We start from the raw sequence: 19,659 nt of genomic DNA on the forward strand, positions 1-19,659 counted from the left end.
CTTTCTTCTCTTTTCTGCATTCCTGTGAGAAAGAATGAGGATATGTTACCTCTTTAATTTCTCTGAGGCTATTTCCTATCCTTACAATGTGCTCAGAGTGGATCAGGACTTCCCCTTGCCTCCAGGAGGGCTGAAAAGGCAGCCAGAAAGTCCCACATTTTGAGTGGCTGCACATCACTGAGAAACTGAATTCATGTTCAACTGGTGTTGGTGCCCTCAGTGCATTACCAGGGCTTAAGTATGTTCCTAATTTTTGGAGCCAGAGAAATGTGTCTATGAGGAAAGGCTGTCAAAGAGCACAATGAAACTCAAACTGTCTTGAAGATTTTCTCTGTAATTGATGTTTGATAACTCAGCCCACACCTGCCATGTGTTGTATTGTTACTCCAGTTACATTGTGAACATCCTTGGCTGGGGGATGCTGTTCCAGCAGAGATCCCTGTGCCATGGCAATTCCATGCTGTTTCATTTGGGAGAATTCAGGGCAATTGGAGCAGCAACTGTATCCAAAGGTGCAGTCACTGAAGTGGTTGACTCTCCTGTAATCCAGCAGGGATACCACAAGCATCTCTTGTGGAGTCCCTGTCCCAGGAGACACTACACACCTAGAGCTGCTGCACAGTCTTGGGAGGGTAGGGAAATGCTTTTTTGAAGTCAAGCAGAAGAGGAATTAGAAACAGTTGAATTATGGATAGGCATCTGCACTTCAGTGGGTTACCACATTGTGGCTGTTCTCTCCTGTCATTTTCAAGAGGGAAACATGAAGTGACAGCATTGGCAGTGAAAACATCTGTTGATCTGGGGAATTAGGTGGAGTAGCTTTTTTTCAAAGACACTGTCTTCCCTTCATGGGGTGTCTTGAACTTTTCTTTTGAAATCTGGAGTAGTGTTGCTATCAGGAGTTCAAAATGCTACCTCACATGATCATGCATTGTGAAGTAAAGAAAAACTCTGAAGGGAATTGTAAAACTATCTAGCCCTGAGTTCAGTTAGTAGATTTGCTTGCATGCTTGCTGTTCTGGACATGTCCACGTCCTGATAATTGTTATTTATTACTTGTCATCATGAAGCAGAAGCAGCACAAAAAGTGAAGATCTGGGCAGCTGCCATTTTTTTGGTTGTGCCACCCTGAGAAATGCTGTGTTTCTGGGGATCTAACTCGTGTGTTTTGCAGCTTCCATTTACAGCTCTTATCCCTGAACTATATTCTTAGTGGAGTTGTACTGTTACCTATGAGGCCTATAAATGGAATTGTTTCAGAATGCAACATCCACAGGAGCAGTGATAAAGTCCATAAACAGCATCTCTTGTTTTCCTCAAAGGTTTGCAGCAGAATGCAGACAGATTGTAAGGTATGTTTTCCATTCAGCAGAAAAGATGTGGCTGAGGAGATTGTTTTGACAGCTTCTATCCAGGTTTTTTTCATTGGCTATGAAAAGACTTTTGTGATTAGATTACCAGCTTTGAATCATCTTCCTGTCTTTCAGAAGCAGATGGGCATTAGGCATAGATTTGAAATTTTCATCTGTTATTAAAATCTGAATTCAAGGTTTGTGGTTCTGATAAGCCTTAATATTGAGTGAAAGTTTTATGATTGTGGCAAACAAAAATCCCTCACCTTTGGCTGATGTGATGACAGCTTAGTGTCTGAGCTGCAGGGGATAAAGACCAGCTGAAAGACATCTTCCAGAATCCATGGTCATTTATCAAATTTTAATCACCTTCTGGAGACTAATTACTTTCTTAAGACACAAACATAATAGTGATGGCTAAATACCTTATAATAGAGATAGCCACAGTATTTTTCTTGCCTTCTGGGGAAGAGGCCACTTTTTAACCTTCCCCAGCTACAACTAGATAATGGTACAAACTGAGTGAAAAAAACAATTTTTGGTTAATATCTTCAACAGAGTTCTCAAATCTTCTCAGTCTGTAGCTTTGAAAAGATTAATAGTTAGGAATGCTAGAGCTGGCCAAAACTTTTTTTTTTTCCCCTGAGGAAGTTTTCTCCAGTGCAGGATCCTTTAACCTTGTTATAAAATGCAGCAGAGCTGCCATTGCATAACCCTCATTTTCTCTGAGACAAGGCCTTTCTGTGTGTGCTGTTCCCAGCATGTGCACTCCCAGCTCTTCCCAACAGAGATCTGACTGAGGCTTCTTCCCAGGAAGCACTGAGGTTTGGCATGTCAAGCACAGCCAGTTTTATGGGGTGACTGCATGTCTCTGTCCTTGGTGGAACATCTTTCCTCTTGCCTGGATTTACAGCCTAAAGCTGTAGCTGCATGTCTTGTTTTTGCCATGGCAGGTCAGGGGGATGTTCTGTGAGCTCAGTGTCTGGAGCCAGGCCCTTGCCTATGCTGGCCCAGGGAAGCTGTGGCTGCTGTTGGCAGATTCCAGGGTGCACAGCTGGGCTCTTGTGTCTGGGCTTGATGGAGACAGTACCTGGCCACAGGTCCTGGTACTCCAACCCTCTCAGTGTGACTTGGCTTATCTGTAGCTGAGCTAACCATTTGTGATGTCTGCATGTGCTAACAGTCCACACTGAATTGCAGGAATGCTCCTATCTGTAGCCTTTTTGCACTTGGAAACCCTGATGAAAATCAGGTGGGAGTTTTCAGGGTGGAGCAACCTAGAGCTATAGCCTTTCATTGCTGTTGATTGCTGCACTGTGGTGTGAATTGCCAGTCAGGAGTCCCAGCTGAACAGCTCCCATCTGGGTCAGGTACAGGAACTGCAGCAGATGCTGGCAAATGTGCACCTTGTGAATGAATATCAAAATGCTTTTAAATGGTTGTACCTGTAACTTCTGTCCTACTTTGACATTTAAAGCTATATCCCATACAGATCTTCATCTTCAATTAGATTTGCTAAAGGAAAGGACTGAAGGAATTGGTGATCTTGGTGACCCTGCCAGGGAGTGTCTCATCTATCTTCTACTTTCAGTAAAGTTCAGCACAATTTATTTTGAAATTGGAACATTCCCTTCCCAGCATTTCAGGAGGTAAGAACCAAATTGCAGGCTGTCTCTGAGAGTGAAAACCCACTCTGTTAGCAGACAGCAGCAGTGATCAGTGGCAGATGCCATGCTCCTTTAGACAAAAAATGTTCTCCTGCAGGGTTTATGCTGAGAGTACCCATATCTCTTTCCTCCTCATTTGAACAGAGGCAGTAATACTTCCCTGTCTTAGAGGTGGACATATAGTGAGTATAAAATCTTTTAATTAATGGAAAGAAAGCCTGAAAAAGTATAAATTACTATTACAAGATGATTCTACTTTGAACCATTTTACTGTAGTGATATTTATTTTTCAAAATTAAACCTTATTTTAAAAACAAAACCCAACTTAGTTGCCTTTGCAATATGTTCAGCAGAGTTGTACTCAGCTTCTGCCATTTGGACACTATTTAATTTGCATTTCCCAAGAGAATTGAATTAGGTTTTATTAGTAAATTGGGCCTATAACCTTGCAGGCAGGTTTTATTAGTTTATCACACATCAGTATTAGCAAATTGTAAATCCCACTGAAACGAATTTGAAAAGGCCTTAAAGAAAAGCCCAGAACCAATGAAGTTCCTGGACACAAATAAGGGAGTTTATTTTGGTAGGTTTGTGTATTTTATTTTTTTTTTTTTTAATCCCACAGAAGTCTTGTTAGTGGCAGCAGATCAGCTTTTTTATCTCATTCGGTTGTCCTAACTGTGCCCACATGTTTAGTTTTATAGAAATTAAAGGCACTGACTGTTCCTGGGGAACTGGCAGAGAAGTTTTGTTCCTCTGTGCCTATCCAGGTGCTACATACCCCTGGAACTGAGATTTTGCATCTAAAAGAATGTGAAAAGGAAGTGGGAACTGCTGCCTTTTGGAGGGTTTTGGAGCAGTCTGGAACAAGCTTATTGAAAGACTTACTTCACTTTACTGCTTCAGGCTCTGCCTGGATCATGGCTTAAAATGACCCAAAATTCACTTTGTAGTTATTTTCCTTCAGTACTGAAATATGGCAGTAGTGCTTCCAGAACTGAAGACTTCATTGCTAAGAGCTTTTGAGTGTGATCTTGAATTTCTTTGTTTCTTACAGTAATTTGTTTCTGCATTAGTACTCTCTGTCCTTTCCTGGTTGGTTTTTTGGGTTTTTTTTTGAGTAGTCATCATATTCCTGCTACCTGTCACTTCATTATTTTTTCATACTGTCTTCTCAAAGCCTTGTTTATAGAAATGCTGCAGCCTGATCATATAATTTCTGCTGACCAATTTCTGCTGTTATGCTGTAGCCAGTTACTGGAGCATTTTTGAAGCAGGGGTCTGATTATTCCAGAAGATGAAGATTTTGCCCTGTGGCCCATATTAATCAATGAGATTTTTCCCAGAGTTTGGAGAACTTTTGCACCACTGAACAATTAGGGTTGTAATTGAGGAATATCCATAAAAGGAAAATATTATTAATATCTAATATACCATAACTTTTGAATGTGCTTGGGTGTTTATTTGTTGTCACTATGTTCTTAGGATCAGGAGAAGCTCCCAAGCAGCTCTCCTTGTATCCCTACACACAGCTAATGCCCATAGTCGTTGAGAGCTGATAGCCTATGGGCAGAGAAGCACAGGTGAGGGAGGAGAAGGGAAGTTACTCCTGCAGAGCCAGGTGCCAGAGCTGGAGAAGGGAAGTTACCCCTCCAGAGTCAGGTGCCAGAGCTGGAGCAGGAGAAGGGAATTTGCTCCTCCAGGGTCAGGTTCTGGAGCAGGAGAAGGGAAGTTTCTCCTCCAGAGTCAGGTGCCAGAGCTGGAGCAGGAGAAGGGAAGTTCCTCCTCCAGTCAGGTGCCAGAGCTGGAGCAGGGCAGGGCTCTCCTGAGTGCTCCCACAGTGACCAGACCACACCACCTCACCAAGGTGTGTGGTCTGGAGCCGGGAAGGATCAGGTTGCACTCGTTTCATTTACTGTAAGAGAGGTTTAATTGCTCCCAACAATTGCAGCAGTATGGGAGAGATGAAATAGCTTGCTGGGGAATATTTTAACACAGTTAAAATAGCACAGTTTTTTCAGCAAGTTGCAGATGCCATTTGGGAAGAGAATAAGTATTGAGGTTTTAATGCACTTCAGCTTTTTTGAAATACAGGATACTTGGGCCTCTTTCAATTGCAGCTACTTCTTATACTTTTTTTTTTTAGTTGCTTTTTATTTTATTATGTTCCACCTGCAGTTGGCCTCATTTAACCATCATGGTTTAGGTGGCTATTAAGAATTTTAAAAGAATATCCAAATGCTGGAGCTGTGAGCTCAAGTACTTTGGAATGTCTTACCAAAAAATCCCCCAAACCTGGGTCTGTCTCTTCTGAAATGTAACATTAATTAATTCCCACGTTCTGTCTGCTGCTCAGTCCCTCCAGATGTGCTACTAGGAATAGACTGGCTCCCTGGTTACAAGCCATCTGGGCTCTGTAAACTGATTTGCACTTATATTAAACAATAAGTGAACAGAATGCGGAAGAGTTATTAAAGCAAATGTACATTGCTTATAAATCTCAAAGTAAAATATTAAAATGTAGTAAAGGAGAATGGAATGTGCAAATGAAGACCTGCTTGTTTTTAATGAGTTTAGCTGTGACCTTCTCGATTTCAACCAAAAGAAAAGAATTTTATTTTTCTCTTTAAAAATAAAAAAAAAAAGAAAAAGAAACTATAAAACTGCTTACAGAAGTATCTGAGACAAAAACAAGGAAATATAATGTTCTAAACTTGACTGGTCCAAACCACTCAAGCTGCTGTGACAGCTCATAAAACTGAGAGTAGTTTTTAACTGGACTCTGTTTTACATTGCCAGAGTGAATTTTCCTTGCAGGAAGTAGCCAGAAGGTTTATTTAGTTTCCAGACTGCTGCTTTGATCTTTCCATTCTGTCACTTCTCAGGTTACATAGCCCTTTTTCACTGCAGTAAATCTGCAACAGTTAATGAGAATAAAATTTCCTCCTTCTCACTGATCACATGCTGTTAAATGCCAAACCACAGCCAGCAGCATATTTGCAGAATTCGGCTGCACTGTACAAAAACAGCACAATCAGTTTAATCTTGTTGGTTTTGTAATTCATTTTATTGAGCTTTCCTTTTTCAAGTGACCTATTTTATCAAGACAAGTGGTTGCAAGGCCAGATCTGGAAGAAAGATTTAAAACTGTAATAAAGTGAGGGGTGTTTTGTGTGCTGGGTTTAAGCATGCTCACAGGATTCAAAATTAAACTTAAAATGAGGAGTTTTAAAAAGGCCCATATATCAGTGGGATATTTCTTGTGGTTATTATCTGAACTGAACATGTGCTCTGAGCCAATCTCTAGCATAAAAATCAATACATCAAATTAATTTCTTTGCCAAATGCTTAAAATTGTTTTGGTTCTAAAATTTTATTCTGATTCTGTGTTTATCAGCCTCAGCCATCCAGCTCCAAAGACTGACCCACCCTTTTCCCTCTGGAAAACTAAGATGATGGTGTTTTAACTCTGAGATTTTAAAAAATAATAAATTGGCTTACAGACTTTATTTGCCTTCTGGGTTTTGAGCTTTTTAAATTTTATTTTGTCCAATACTCCCTGATCAACCTTTTTGGTCTGGAAACATTTGATTTTTCATTTGTTTAAGTTGAGTTTTTTATATAGTAGTGCTACTCCAAGATACAGATCTCCAAGAACACATTCCTTGTCTGTATTTGTATCTCCCTTGTTTCCTGATACATCCAGTGTTATTCCTAAGGAAAAAAAGTTGGTAAGAGACATTGAGATTCATTTTTTTCTTGATTTTCAGTAAAATCATTGCTCATTTGGGATAGACCTTGATAAGATTTCACTGGGTCCCAGTGCTGCTATATAAAAGTGTTTGAAATCAGGATAATCATCTGTGGTGGTAAAAAATATTTCAAGTTTCTTCATCAGTAATAACACTGCAACTCCATTTGCTGTGTGTGCTCGAGCGAGTGCTGCAAATCCCCCCAGCAATGTTAACTTTCAGAAAAGGCTTTGAAAGCTTTTATTGGCTGCAGCTGGAAGTCAGAGCAGAACAGATTTCTTGATTCTCCCTCCCTCCTTCCCTCCAGCATCTGGATTTTCATCCACACTGTGCTGCCCTGCAGACAGCACCATGTCACCAGTGCCCTGTGGCCTTGGCTCCTCTAGGCTTTGGTGCACAGCAGGGAACTTCTGTCCCCATTTTTCTTGAAGGACAGAACTGAGTGGCTATGCTTGGGCTTGAGGAGTTTGTGCAAACTTTTAAAGGGAAAATTCGCCACCAAAAAGCTGCAATTTGCTTCAGCTGCTCATCCCTGAGTACATTTTCAGTGACCTGCTCTAGTACAGGAAGCAAGGAACACTTCTGTGTGGAAGTGGAAGGGCTAGTGGGAGCTGGAGCAGATCCTGATCTGGTCAGTGACACCAGTCATCTCTGTGAAACTTCAGCATCTTATTTTGCTCAGGCAGTTGCCTGAAGCTTTCTGTACCCAGCCTAAGACTGAGCTTGCTGGAGACAATTAGAGAGAGGCGTGAAGGCTTCCCAAGCCAGGCCTATCCCTAGTTCAGATTAAGGCAATGTACTCTTCAGTTTATGGAGCTGACACATACACTTTGGACTGTACAGGGAGAGAGGGGGGGAAAGGACATCTTGCTTTTTATTGCCTGTTCCTCAGGGCTTTTTTAATTTGTTTTAGTTCTTAATTAATTCCTAAGAAATGGATGTGTCTAATCAGTGGGTTTGGACAGTTGTTGAGCCAAGAGCACAGGAGATGTTTCTGTCAGGCTTATAATGGAGAGCCAGAGCTCTTGATTTCCATTCCAGCTCTGTCTGTGTTCTTGACCTTTTAAGAAATCCTGCAGAGAATGGCTGAGAAGCTCCCTGTCCGTGGGCAGAGCTGTGAGCCTGACTGCAGGAGCTTTCCCCATGCCCTTCAAAGGAGCAACATGGCTGTATGAAACAACTGCAGCCTTGGAGCTGCTGTTTTGCCCCCTGTGCAAAATCTGTTGGGGATTGGTTGCTTTTCTTGCACAGCAGATTTTTTTTTTTTTTCCTAAAGGGTTTTACAGAATAAGCAAAAGTCTTTTCTGTCTATGTCAGTCTAATTTGAGTCTTCTCATTATTGTAGTTTTTCATTTGGCTGTCTTTAATGTCTGGGGTGTTTTCTCTTCCAATACTCCAGTGGGAAACTGAGGTCATGGAGAAAAGGAGCAACTTGTCCAGGATCACACAGCAGGTAACTGACAGAGCAAGAAACTGAGGCCAAATCCCAGGCTGTGTTTGCAGAGCAGGGATGGCAGGAGCCACAGCTTTCAAGCAAGGCTTCACACTGAATTTGGCTAAGAAAGGTCATTTGGTTTTGGTTCAGTGCTTTCTTACTGTTCAGTTGGGAATTTTATTTTTTTTTTTTAAATGCTGCCTTCCCCCAGTGAATTTTGGCATGGTTATTGCTTGGTGCATAGCTGGAGCCTGACACAGAAGACACAGTGCTCATTTCTCCACCATTGTCAGCTTTCCATTTGTTTGTAATTAAATGGGAGAAACAGCAGTATTGTGCTGAGATACAACTGGGCAACAAGTCCAGAAGCAATTGGAAACTTTAAGTCATTAAGTACGCTGAAGAAAGCTGGATCACATGGAAGGAGAGACATGATCATATCCATAAAAGCTGTATTATGATGCACAGGGGAGCTCAAGTATTATTACACAGGTTCATTTGGATATTTTCTGTCTTGTGAGCAGATGCAATATTACTGTTTAAGGGACATTAACATTTAATGCTAATGTAGAGATGGACTTGGGTGATTGATGCAGTGGGCACAGTCACAGATACTGCCACAAAACTCCTCCCACTTAAGCTTGAGGAATAGAAAGCATGAAAAAAAAAGTTTCACAGATAGGGGAGAACAACTTGGGGTCATAAGAGGCAGAATTTAGGAGACTTGTGGTTTATAGTTTAACGTCATTACCAGTAGTGGGAGAATCTACAGTTACAAGACATTGTATAAAGAAACATTGTTTTTTTCCTAAGGCTTCTCAGTTGTATGGAGTTTCTCCATAAACCCATGGTTTGTGCTCTTGCTCTGAAGGATAGAAATTTATGGTCAGTGAATGCAAACCAGAGGTAACTGGCTTGTAGGAGGAAATGGGATCATCATCTAAATCCCTAGACTATAGGCAAGGGCAAAAACAATAGTCCTGTGCCTCTTTCTGATGCCCTTTTCCCTGCCATGGCTGGTGTTGGGAGAATGGGCTCCAGCTGCCAGGGAATATCAGCAGGTCACAGAATCCCTGGCTTCAGAGGATCTGAGCACTGGTTCCAGTGTGATGGTTCCTTGGTTGCTTAAATGTGTCATACCTGCAGACAGCTTTGGAAGCTGGAGGTCTGTGTGTGTTCTGTGGAATTCAAAACCATTTCCCACCTGCTGTGCTTGGATGCACACTGTGCCTTTAATGTGCAATGGGTCAGGGCCTGGATGCCCCCAGCTCCCCCTGCCTTTCCATGCCTGGTCTCTGTGCAGAGGAGACCTGAGGAGGGAGGGAGGGAGCTGCAGCATTCACCAGCCACTCTGCTAATTGGGCTGGCAGGGCTGAGCATCCCCTGTGTGATTATACTGCCCTGCACTGCAGTCCTTGTCTCAGAGCAGCACTCATCAACACTTCAGGAACAACAAGAACTCTGAGATGAGGGAAAAAAATACAGTCTTTGCTGTTGGCAAACTTGTGTGTGTCTTGTTGGCAAGTGTTCTAGTGAGTGAACTGCATCTCATTTGTACAGGTTATAATGCTGTGCTTGTCTTGAGATTAGTGTGCCAATCCTGTGGCTCTGGCACCTCCTGAGGGGAAAGCCTTCAGTATTCATCTGAACATGATCTGTTTTGTCTGTTATACAGGAATGTGATCCAGCATTGTGGGATACAGGGGATCATGGCATGAGAGTTTATAAGGGAATACAGGATGGGGAACTGTGCTGTCACACATGAGTAGATTCATGGAAGAGAAAATTTAGGATTTTCACTTCATGTGCAGCTGAAATTCTGAATGTCTGCCTGGGCTGAGGCAGGGATGGCTTGGGAGTGAAGACTGATTTTTAGAAGCAATAATAGCCAGTGTATAGAGGGAGAAGGTAGAGAGGAAACAGTGGGACTGCTATGAACTGTATTGATATCAGGCTTCTCAAAGATGCTCAGAAGCCCTCTGGTTCCAACCCCTTTCTCTGATCCTTAGGAGGAGTTTTGGAAAGCTGCAGGTGTGATCAGAGGTGCCAGGTGTGTCAGCAGAGGCTGCCTGTTCACACCTGCATGTAAACCCTCCTAGCAGCTCACTGGAGCATGTGAAGAACTTTAGGTGTGAGTGCTTCATCAGGACTTGGTAGGGTTGCTGATGAGTTAAGAGTTGCAAATAGTGTTTGGTGGTCTTACCAAGGTCAGAGGATATACATAATTAAAAATCTATAGATTTTTAAAAAATAAAATAGATTTTATTTTTAATAAGCTTTTAAATCTTGCATCCCCACTTAGTAGCTGAGAGCCTCTGAGACATGAGGGCTTGTTGATGCAGAGTAAGGAGGGAGGATTGACAGGGTTTTAGAAAAAGTTTAGAATGAAAAGGATTAGAGATGAAATCTTGGCTCTGGTAGAAGCACTGTGTGTGTTCGGGTTGCAGTTCATTTTCAGAGGACAGTGATTCCAGGGTGCTTTAATTTTGGGCAGAAACAAATGAAACTTTGGCCCTAAAATCTGAGCTCCTAAACTGATATTTCACCCTCAGAGACTTCCAGGGCCACTGACACCTACCCAGGCAGTGACAGTCTCTTACAGCACACTCTGGTACAATGTGTGCCAAACTGCCTCAGACCTGTTTCAGACAGTGTTTCCTGCTGGGATCACTCCAAGATCCATGGCTCCTACTGGGGGGCTTTCAGTTGGATCTCAGGTGTTTACTTTTGATTAAGAATCTCCCTTTGCACTTGCCTTTCTGAGGCCCTGCTTTATGCTGGAGGAATTAGTACCTGGGAATTAGGCTGTGGTTTGAGAGCCCCTGGCAGCAGCAGCACTGGTGTGGACAGGGTCGGGGTGTGCAGCATCAGGGGAGCTCTGGGGTCACTCTGCACCCAGGTTAATTACCCAGGTGTTAATTGCCCAGCCCAGGCTCACCAGCCTCTCCTGATATCTGGTATCTGTCTAGTTCAGAAGGATTTTGTGGATGCAGCAGGATGCTGGCTGCCTTTCCTATTGGGTGAGAGGACACAACTGGTCTTCACGTCCTGGATTTTGTCAGGGCACCTAAGATCCTACATGGGTATATGGATTGGATGCTCTGAATCAGAGCAAGCATCAATAAGCAGGGCTCTTAAGAAATCTCTCCTCACTCATGCACATCAGGAACATTTTCCTCTTCGGCATGTGTTCCTCAGTTCCCTAGCAGTACAAGCAAATTGGAAAGTTCAGCTGTCATTTGGGGAAGGTCATAGATCACACTAGCAGCCTGAGTAATCCAAGAGGTTTTAAGTATCACAGCATTTAGTTTAAAGTGAAATTTGCTCTGACAGGGGCTGGCAGACCAATAGGAAAAAGAAATATTTGTGCTTGGAGAAGTGCATGTGTAGAGACCTCGAGTATAACTGATGGCTGGAAGTGATTTCAGTCTAAAAAAAACAAATCATTAAGAGAGTGCATAGGGGTAAAATACACAGTTCATATTTTAAAGGGTCTCAAAATGAACCAGCAACTGAGGTTAGCAGTACATAGTAATTAGCTGGGCTGTTCACTGTTTAACTCCATCAGCCCCAGGCAGGCTGAGCTGTGCACAAGAGCACAGTTGTGCTGTGCCAGGGTGCATGCATGACTGTGACACAGAGCTGTGCAGCAGCCTGGGCCATGGCTCAGTATCTGAGGGTGCTGCTCTGTGATCCACATCCATCCCACAGCTCCAGGGCTGCATGCCCTTCTGGCTGCCCAGTTACATTGGGAGGAAAAATACTAACTCAGGTGTGAGTATTGTTGCCCCAATGGATAATTATGTGTCCTTAATTTAGGCTTGGTGCTTGCTCTGCTGAGCACTGAGTTTCCTGGTAGATGCTGTAGCATGAAGCCAACAACACATTTTTCATAGGAGCAAGCCTTGAGGTTGATTGCTGGTATAAATCTGAGCACACATGGCACAGATCATGATCTCAGGCCGGTCGTTATCCAACAAGTGTTTACAGCCCCAGAACTGCCATCTCTGCTGGCTCTCCCCTTCTGCTGTTCTTGGCAGAAGGGGCAAGGATTCAGCAGGGCTTGTTTTTAAATCCGTCTGCACCTCGGTGTGTTGTGCCCTTGGCCTGGCAGCCTCGGGAGCGAGCCAGGCTCTGTGATTGTCCTACCCCTGCCTCACCTCCTGGGCTCAGCACCCTTCCCTTCAGCTCCCACAGGCTCCCTGCTGCAGGCTGCCAGTGCAAACAATCCAGCAGGCAAAGCTGCTGTGCTTCAAGAGCACCAGCGTGCAAAAATTCAGCCAGGTTTTTTCAAGCATGGTCGAGACTCCATTTACTTCAGGGAAATATTTAGATAGGAGAGAGTAGTGATTTGATCAAGGTGTTTTAATGTGATTTTTTTGTTTTGTTTTGGTGGTTTTTTCTTGACTGTCCAAAGCAGTTATCAGCTGATCCATCTCTTCCAGTTTTCTTCAGGACACTAACATATGTCTGAACCATTTGGAAATAACTGATACTCCTCAAAGTTTAAACTCTAGGGATCTTTACCTAATTACTTACACATTTATAAAAAAAAAAATTAAAAACTGATTTGTTGAGAATGTGATTGAAACCATATTTTCTCTGCTCTTGTTATCAGTTTAAATACATTTAGCAGTTCTTTGAATAAGGATTAGTGAGCTGTAAGCGGCTGGAAGAGCTCAGCCTGCAGGGATAGAGGCCCATTGCCACCACGTGGCTCAGGGCATTATTGCACCTCATCCCCAAAAGCCCGTGCTGGTTTAGCTTGGGGTGTTTGAAGGAGTCCAGGGCACCCACAGCCTCCTCACTCACCTGAGTATCATTCCAGAAGGAGCTCTTTGCAAAGATTCTACCACACTTGTGATAAAAACATCTTAGCCACAACTAACATTATTGCAGTCACAGAAATCATCATGGAAAAATAATCCCAGAAAAGCATTTTCTGTTAAAATAGCTCTTCATTATAAATCAAGTGTAGATATTTTAAGGATCTTTGGAGGAAAGTAATGAATTTAAAGGTAGCTTTAAAGGGTCCTGCTTCTCTGCAGTGTGTCTGGTGTCACTGGGAATTTGTAGAAGCACAACAGAACCCTGTGTTTCCAATTCCCACCGTGCCTTCTTTTGGTACATTGTTAACTCGTGGCACTGACAGTACTGAAGGAGCCCTTAAGGAATTGGCATTGGTTGATAGAAGTTTGTAAACTGGTTTGTTTTCTGAACTGCCAAACAAACTGGTCAGCTTTGTGCTTGTCCTTGTGGGCTTGCTTTCAAGAGCCTTGGGCCTGACAGGGAGACACTGCAGCCAAGGGCAGCCTGGGTGAGGTCTGTCTGTCTGTGTGTCTGTCAATCCCTTTGCACACTGCAAATCACTGACAGAGCAGAGGCAGGGACTGGCTGAGGTGAGTGCTTAGTTTTCTGGAGATGAGAGATAAACACAAAGTAACAGGATTTCTCTTAATCCCTTCTTTCAGGAGTCTTTCAAAGCTTCAGGCCTGATAATGAAAAAGCTGTTGTTTGCCAGGTACAAAGGAGGCATATGGGGAAAGTGCCTCAGAGGTCACCAGCTCATTTCCTAATGGGCTTGAAAAAGGGTAAGAGGACTTTGGAGGGGATACAGGAAGGAATGGGTGACCAGAGGAATGCATTCACAGAGCTTTGCACCACTGCAGGATACACCAGGGCCACTCTGCTGCTCTCTGCTGTGCTGAAGGGGCTGATCACCCTGCAAGGTTGGGCTGATGGCTCTGTGCAGGAGTTAGGAGATGGGTGTTTCCTACTCAGATACACATGGGCAGATGTGGAAACACAAAGCACTTTCAGGACACATTTCCCAAGATGCATCCAAGGAAAACAGTGATTATTTTTCTCTGCAGCTTGACTATTGATTGTCCCTTCCATCTCAGACCCACCACCTTTCCCTGACTATCAGGATATCCCTGAGTGAACTCATTTTCTGAGAAACCAGACACTAGGGATCCTTTTCTAGGACCTCACTGAGATACAATCCAAGGAACAGTGCCTTTGTGAGGACAGTGATGGACATGGTCCCCCCATGCAGCTGAGCCCTTTCAGCCCAACCAATTGAGCAGTGCCAGCTCCTTGCAGAGCCAGGGCCTGGGGCCCACCCATTGTCCATCTTCTGCAGGGGTCGTTCTTTCCCAGCCTTGACTGTTGCATAACCCGTGTTCCATATGGATAATTGGCAGTAATGAGCTTCAGCTTTTCCCCACTCCAAAAGCACTTTGGTTCTTTGTGTTTTGACAGTCTTCAGAGGGGAAGTTCGGCTCCTTTCAATGCATCTTTAGTCAGACAATAAATCAGGATCCTTTTCCATTTGTCCCCCTACTGAAGTGGAAGCTAAGAAGTGACATAGCTATGAATAGGCAGTAATCCAGTGTCTTGGGCAATGCTCCTTTTTCCTCTACCTCCTGCAGGAGCTATTGTTGAGCATGAAATATGTGCCACTTTTCCCTATGCAGTTCTTGTGTTTCAGTATCTAACTCATTGTTGTGGGACTTTTTAGGTGTAAAAGATGCTGTTTCACATGAAAAAAATAATTACTCTGTCTCATTAGTACATAGCTTTTCAGTATGTGATTAATTCCTTCTGCCATTTGGCTGCTGGTCTTGTATGCCACTAGAAGCACCATCTTTTACCATATATTCACTTTTAGCTGGTGTTCTCCATACACCTCAGAAATGGACTGAAGGCAGGGAATGACACTATTCAGATGTGCTGTGTAGGGCAGGGTTACAACAGGTTCTGCCAGAAGCCTGAAGGACAGGCTAACTTCAATGTGCAGAGGGAGACACTGAGTCATGGGAGTAAAGTGCTTGGCTGGTAAATCTGTGAAAGGAGGGAGGAGAAGACTTTGGCTCTCCTGGGATTCCTCTTGCACCTGAAAGCCTTTCCCTGATTGGACTTGCACTGATGTCTCTGCAGCATCCCTTTTCCTACCAGGGAAGTGGTGTCCAGAAGGGGAACACAGCTGGCAAAGTTTCCTTATAAAACCATCTCTGTGGCAGTGATGCCTTAGGATTTTAGCTTATATATCTTTCATCTATTTGCAATCCTGCACTTATTTAGTGTATAACTCTATCTCCATATCCAGTGTGAGCTGCTGTTCTTCCATTTTGGTCAGACACAACAATTCGTCTCTAGGCCTGGAATCAAAGACACCGAGAGATGGAAACAGAAGTGAGTTGGGGGAGCAGACTGGGGGGTAAATGACTTCATTACCTGAAGCTGTAATGAAGATTAACCCCCAGTATGCACATGGATCAAACTTATAAAAGTATGAAAACTTGTGACTTGGGTGTAGCTTCTGGAGAGGATTTGTCTGCCCAAATGAAAACCATTCAACAAATATAACCGCTTTTTATCCCCTTGACTTTGTCTGGCCTCTGTTTTTAGGTAAGCCCAAAAAGGCATCAGCAGGAGAAGCTGAAGCCACCAGCACTGGTGTCCCTTCCATCCCATACAACCCCCTGGAGTTCCTCTCTCCTGTTTTTTTTGCAGCATTGCAGTGGATGGGTTTGGGCAGAGCACGGGGGTTCCCGGGCGCCCGGCGACAGCGTACGGCTACCGGCCGGACGAGCCCTTCTACTACAGCTACGGGGCACGGTGAGCCCTGCACAGCGCCCTGCCACAGCACCCTGCCACAGCACCCTGCCCTGCTCCTGCATGACTGCACCACCATGGCCAGCTCTCTGTATCCTTTAGCATGTGTAGCTCCACAGAAATTTAGCCTTTCGGGGTCCGGTGTGTTAGTGACCGTGTTTACTCTTTGTCGTTATTATTTTTGTACAGTAACTGTGACTTGAAAGCAGGAATTGGAAACTACTGGACTGGAAGGTGTCACATTATGTATATTAAGCTACTAATTTAATTTCTATTAAATACAAAAACCTGTGTGGTCAGCAGTGGTGAATGTGTTTTTAACCAATGTTTTGTGTGTTTTACAAGGCACTTAAGAAGAGTGCTCCATGTGCAGTGTGTTTAACATGGACTGGTTCCCTCTCACATTTCAGGCACAGAACACCACTAAGCCCCAGCATCTCCTGGCACTGCCCTGACACATAGTTTGGACCAAAGTCCAGTCCTGGGTCTGAACACTTTAATAATGGAAAGATGGCACAGATTCACTCCCCTGCAGCTTCAGACATTTACAGTCCATTTTAAATGCTTGAAAACACTTAAAATTAGAAACTACACAATAGACTACCTTTAGCCTAGTGTTTAAACAGAGTTCTGTGGGCTGAGAGAAGACAGCCACATCCATCCTGAGGGCCAGCAAGAGCAAGAAACATTGTACCTTGGTTCAGAATCCAGAGGCCTTTACCACCTTCTCTGTCTGGAAACACAAATCCATGCTGTCCTGCTCGTTTCTGGGCTTTAAGCTGGATCTAAGCAGGGATCAGTGAGCAGATGAGGAGTCCCCTTCACGCTGGACTCTCAGCGTGGTGATTGTTTTATGTCGTGTTTTGAAACAACCTGCAAACAGAATTCAGGCTGAAGCTGTTCTTCAGCTGTGCATGCCCACTGTCACACACAGAAGAAAGGAATGATAATGCTCCCTCTGCCACAGCTACCGAGGCAGCAGTTCAAATTTTCACTTTTTAAAAGAAAAGTTACCTCTACCTCATTTTTCTTTGCTAATGCCTGTTGACTAGCAGATTTGTTCTTCTCCTTCTTCCTCCCTCCTTTATGGCTTAAATAGAAAGTTGACTTGCATGAGGGGCTGATCCTACAAACCCAGGCACCAGGAATTGTGTAAGACTGGGAAGGTGATCTTCAAAGGCATGGGATTGTTTGGGGAATCTGACAAACTCTTAGTCTTATACTTCAGAAATACCTTTGAAATAAAAATTGTTTTGAAATCCTGTGTTATCTTTACAAAGTGTGCAAGTGCTTTTATGAGCACCATTACTCCCTGTGTTTCAAGCTGCATGACTGGAAATGAGTCTAAAATTAGCCATGGTATTTCATAGCAGTTTTCAGCCCTCTCCCTGTGCTGGCTTCTTGTTCAGGGCTTCACTCACTGGAGGTAGGTGGAAGAACAGTGTTTCCAAGACTAAGTAGCATTTTAATAATTATTTTCTCTACCATTTTAACTAATTTTGACACAGTTTCTTAGAACAGGTGACACCTCACTAAAAATCATGGCAGAAAAGTTGAACTACACTAACGGGTTTTCAGTGTTGTACCTTTCTAGATTCTTTCCTTTGTTCTCAGCCCACACTGGATTTGCCCAGAGGTTGTGCTATGTTTAGTCAAAAGCTTTCAGATATTTTTACAGTTATAGCTGTGAGAGAAATTCCCCAAACTGCACACTCAGGCTTTTCTTCTGAGACTGGCACTCGCTCGTCAGGCTTTTCCAGAAATCAGTGTGAAGTTATTTAAAGCAGTTGCCCTTCTCATGGAATGTGTTTTGGGGGAAAAACCAAATGAAGTGAGTCCTTGGAGTGCATGCAAACTATCAATGAAACTGAAGGAGCCTTTAATTGGAAGCTTCAGGTTAACGAGGAGCTGCAGTGGAGCTCCAGTGAAGGGTGGGTGTCTGTAATTGTAATACAGTTGTGACCATGCTGAGAATAAATGGCAGTGGAAAAATCCCTGGCTGCATTTTTAGTATTCAGTGTTGGGAGTTTATGGGAAAAGAATAAAAGATCAAGTATTTGTAGCTTTGCCTGGCAGCAGCTAAGAGAAGAACATCATTTATCTGCAAACAGAGCTTGGTAAAAATTACTCAGCACTTGGTAGCCTGAGGACAGAGCCTGCTTGCCAAGATGAAAACCAGCTGTGCCACTGCACTTTCAAGGCAGGAGAGAGGCTGATTTTCCTTTTAATTACAGTTCCTGAGCCAGAAAGGGGAAAAAAGATAGGAGCACATAGATTTTTCAATCTATATCCCATTTCCTGTAGGTGTCAGATGGAGAGTCTGACCTGTTTAATTATCTGTCTTTTATGGATTCAGTCCCTGGGTACTGTAAACAGGGTGAGGAGGGATTTGCTTGCTTCTAGAAACTTCTGCAACTTTCGTCTTCTTTTTCCTGGTTTGTAGAGCTCCTCTTTTCCTTCCCTACAGCAGCAAATCCCAAACCATCCTAGGAGTATCCTCTTTCCCAGCCTGCTGCTAATTAATTAATGAGTTTGGTTAGGCAAGTGTTTTAGATATAATTAGGCTGTAAAGTTAATAGCACAATGAAATAAGCAATGGCTGAGAAGCTCCTAGGTCTGGTAGCTATTAGAGAGGCTTTGTGCAGATGGACAGGCTCATTTCTAGGAGCAATCTGCTCCATGCAGCTGCCTCAGATCTTGTGTTCAATTATTATTTGTACTACACCAGCACTTAGGAGCTTTCCAGGGCAACAGGGTGGGGGAAAGCAAAAGTAAACAAATATCCTCTTCCCTGAGAGCTCCTGGAGGGCTTGATTCAAGGTCTCTCAAATATCCAGGGGGTGTGGAGCTGTCTGCTAACAGTTTAACATGTGCATTTCATTCTGAAATCAGACTGCTGTGATTCTGTTTAATTTTATCCACTGTGGATTAAATGAAACAGGAACAAGATGTATCTTCCTCTGGAATAAGCAGGACAAGCTCTGTTTAGATACAAGAGATTCTGAGCCCCTCTGGCACGTTCATTAGTGGAATTCCTGCAGTGCAGCACTGTAAGCTCAGCTGTCCACTCCTGTCCAAGAGACTGAGAATGGCAAAACCTCCACTCCTCCTGTGACCATCCTCAGGAACCATGAAATACACAAATTGCTTCCTGGTGCAATTCCTGTCACCCCTGAAACTCTTGTGATCTGCTCATTTTTTCCTTCAGGTTAAGGTTTTGGGGTTTTCTTCTGGAAGAGCTCTGAGGTGCCAAGGGAGATGCTGGAGCTGCACAGACAGAGGAGGACTGCACTCCCCTGCATGGATTTCATAGTCACAAGGTGCTGTTTGCAGCCACTTGATCTGGACACCCACTTGAATAAAAACATGGACTTTTCCAGAGCTGGAAAAAGTATGCTGGGGTCCCTGCCCCCTGAAAAAAACGAAACCCATGTCTGTTTATTAAGAAATTGAGAAATACCATTGGAAGCAAAAAGCTTCTGTGCTGTAGTTAATTCACATGGCCGTGCAGGAGTGGGACTAGCTGGTTCTAGCTTTTCCCTCTGCCCTTGGAAGACAAGGAGAGGGGTTCACACCCCTCTAATCAGGTCCTGGGTTGTTCTCTGGAGGATCCCACGTAGGCTGTGCTTAGGAAAGGCAGAGGGGAAAGTTTGGGGGCAGAAGCCCAGCTGGGGTTTTTGTGCAGCCCCTGGTGACAGGGCCTGAGCAGGACACACCCCTCAGTGGCACTTCAGTCTTTGAGGAATGATGGAATCACTCGGGAAAAGCAGGTAAAGGGGAGGAATGCTGCTCCAGAGAGAGCCCAGCAAAGGAAACAGACCAGAAATGGTGCA

The 19,659-nt window shown here is 43.7% G+C and overlaps 1 protein-coding gene across 12 annotated transcripts in view; it reads left to right on the forward strand.

Annotated features, from left to right (window-relative positions):
* KIFAP3 (kinesin associated protein 3) overlaps window positions 1-16,125 on the forward strand; it is a 65,191-nt gene extending 49,066 nt beyond the window's left edge. For all 12 annotated transcript variants that reach the window (XM_056498171.1, XM_056498173.1, XM_056498181.1 and 9 more), the window contains one exon: window positions 15,725-16,125. In XM_056498171.1, the coding sequence (XP_056354146.1) occupies window positions 15,725-15,833 (109 nt within the window). In that variant the 3' untranslated portion in view covers window positions 15,834-16,125. The remainder of the gene's footprint in view (window positions 1-15,724) is intronic.
* Window positions 16,126-19,659: the final 3,534 nt, after the last annotated feature.

This window comes from Oenanthe melanoleuca, chromosome 8 (assembly GCF_029582105.1).
Source record: "Oenanthe melanoleuca isolate GR-GAL-2019-014 chromosome 8, OMel1.0, whole genome shotgun sequence".
NCBI classification, from domain to species: Eukaryota; Metazoa; Chordata; class Aves; order Passeriformes; family Muscicapidae; genus Oenanthe; species Oenanthe melanoleuca.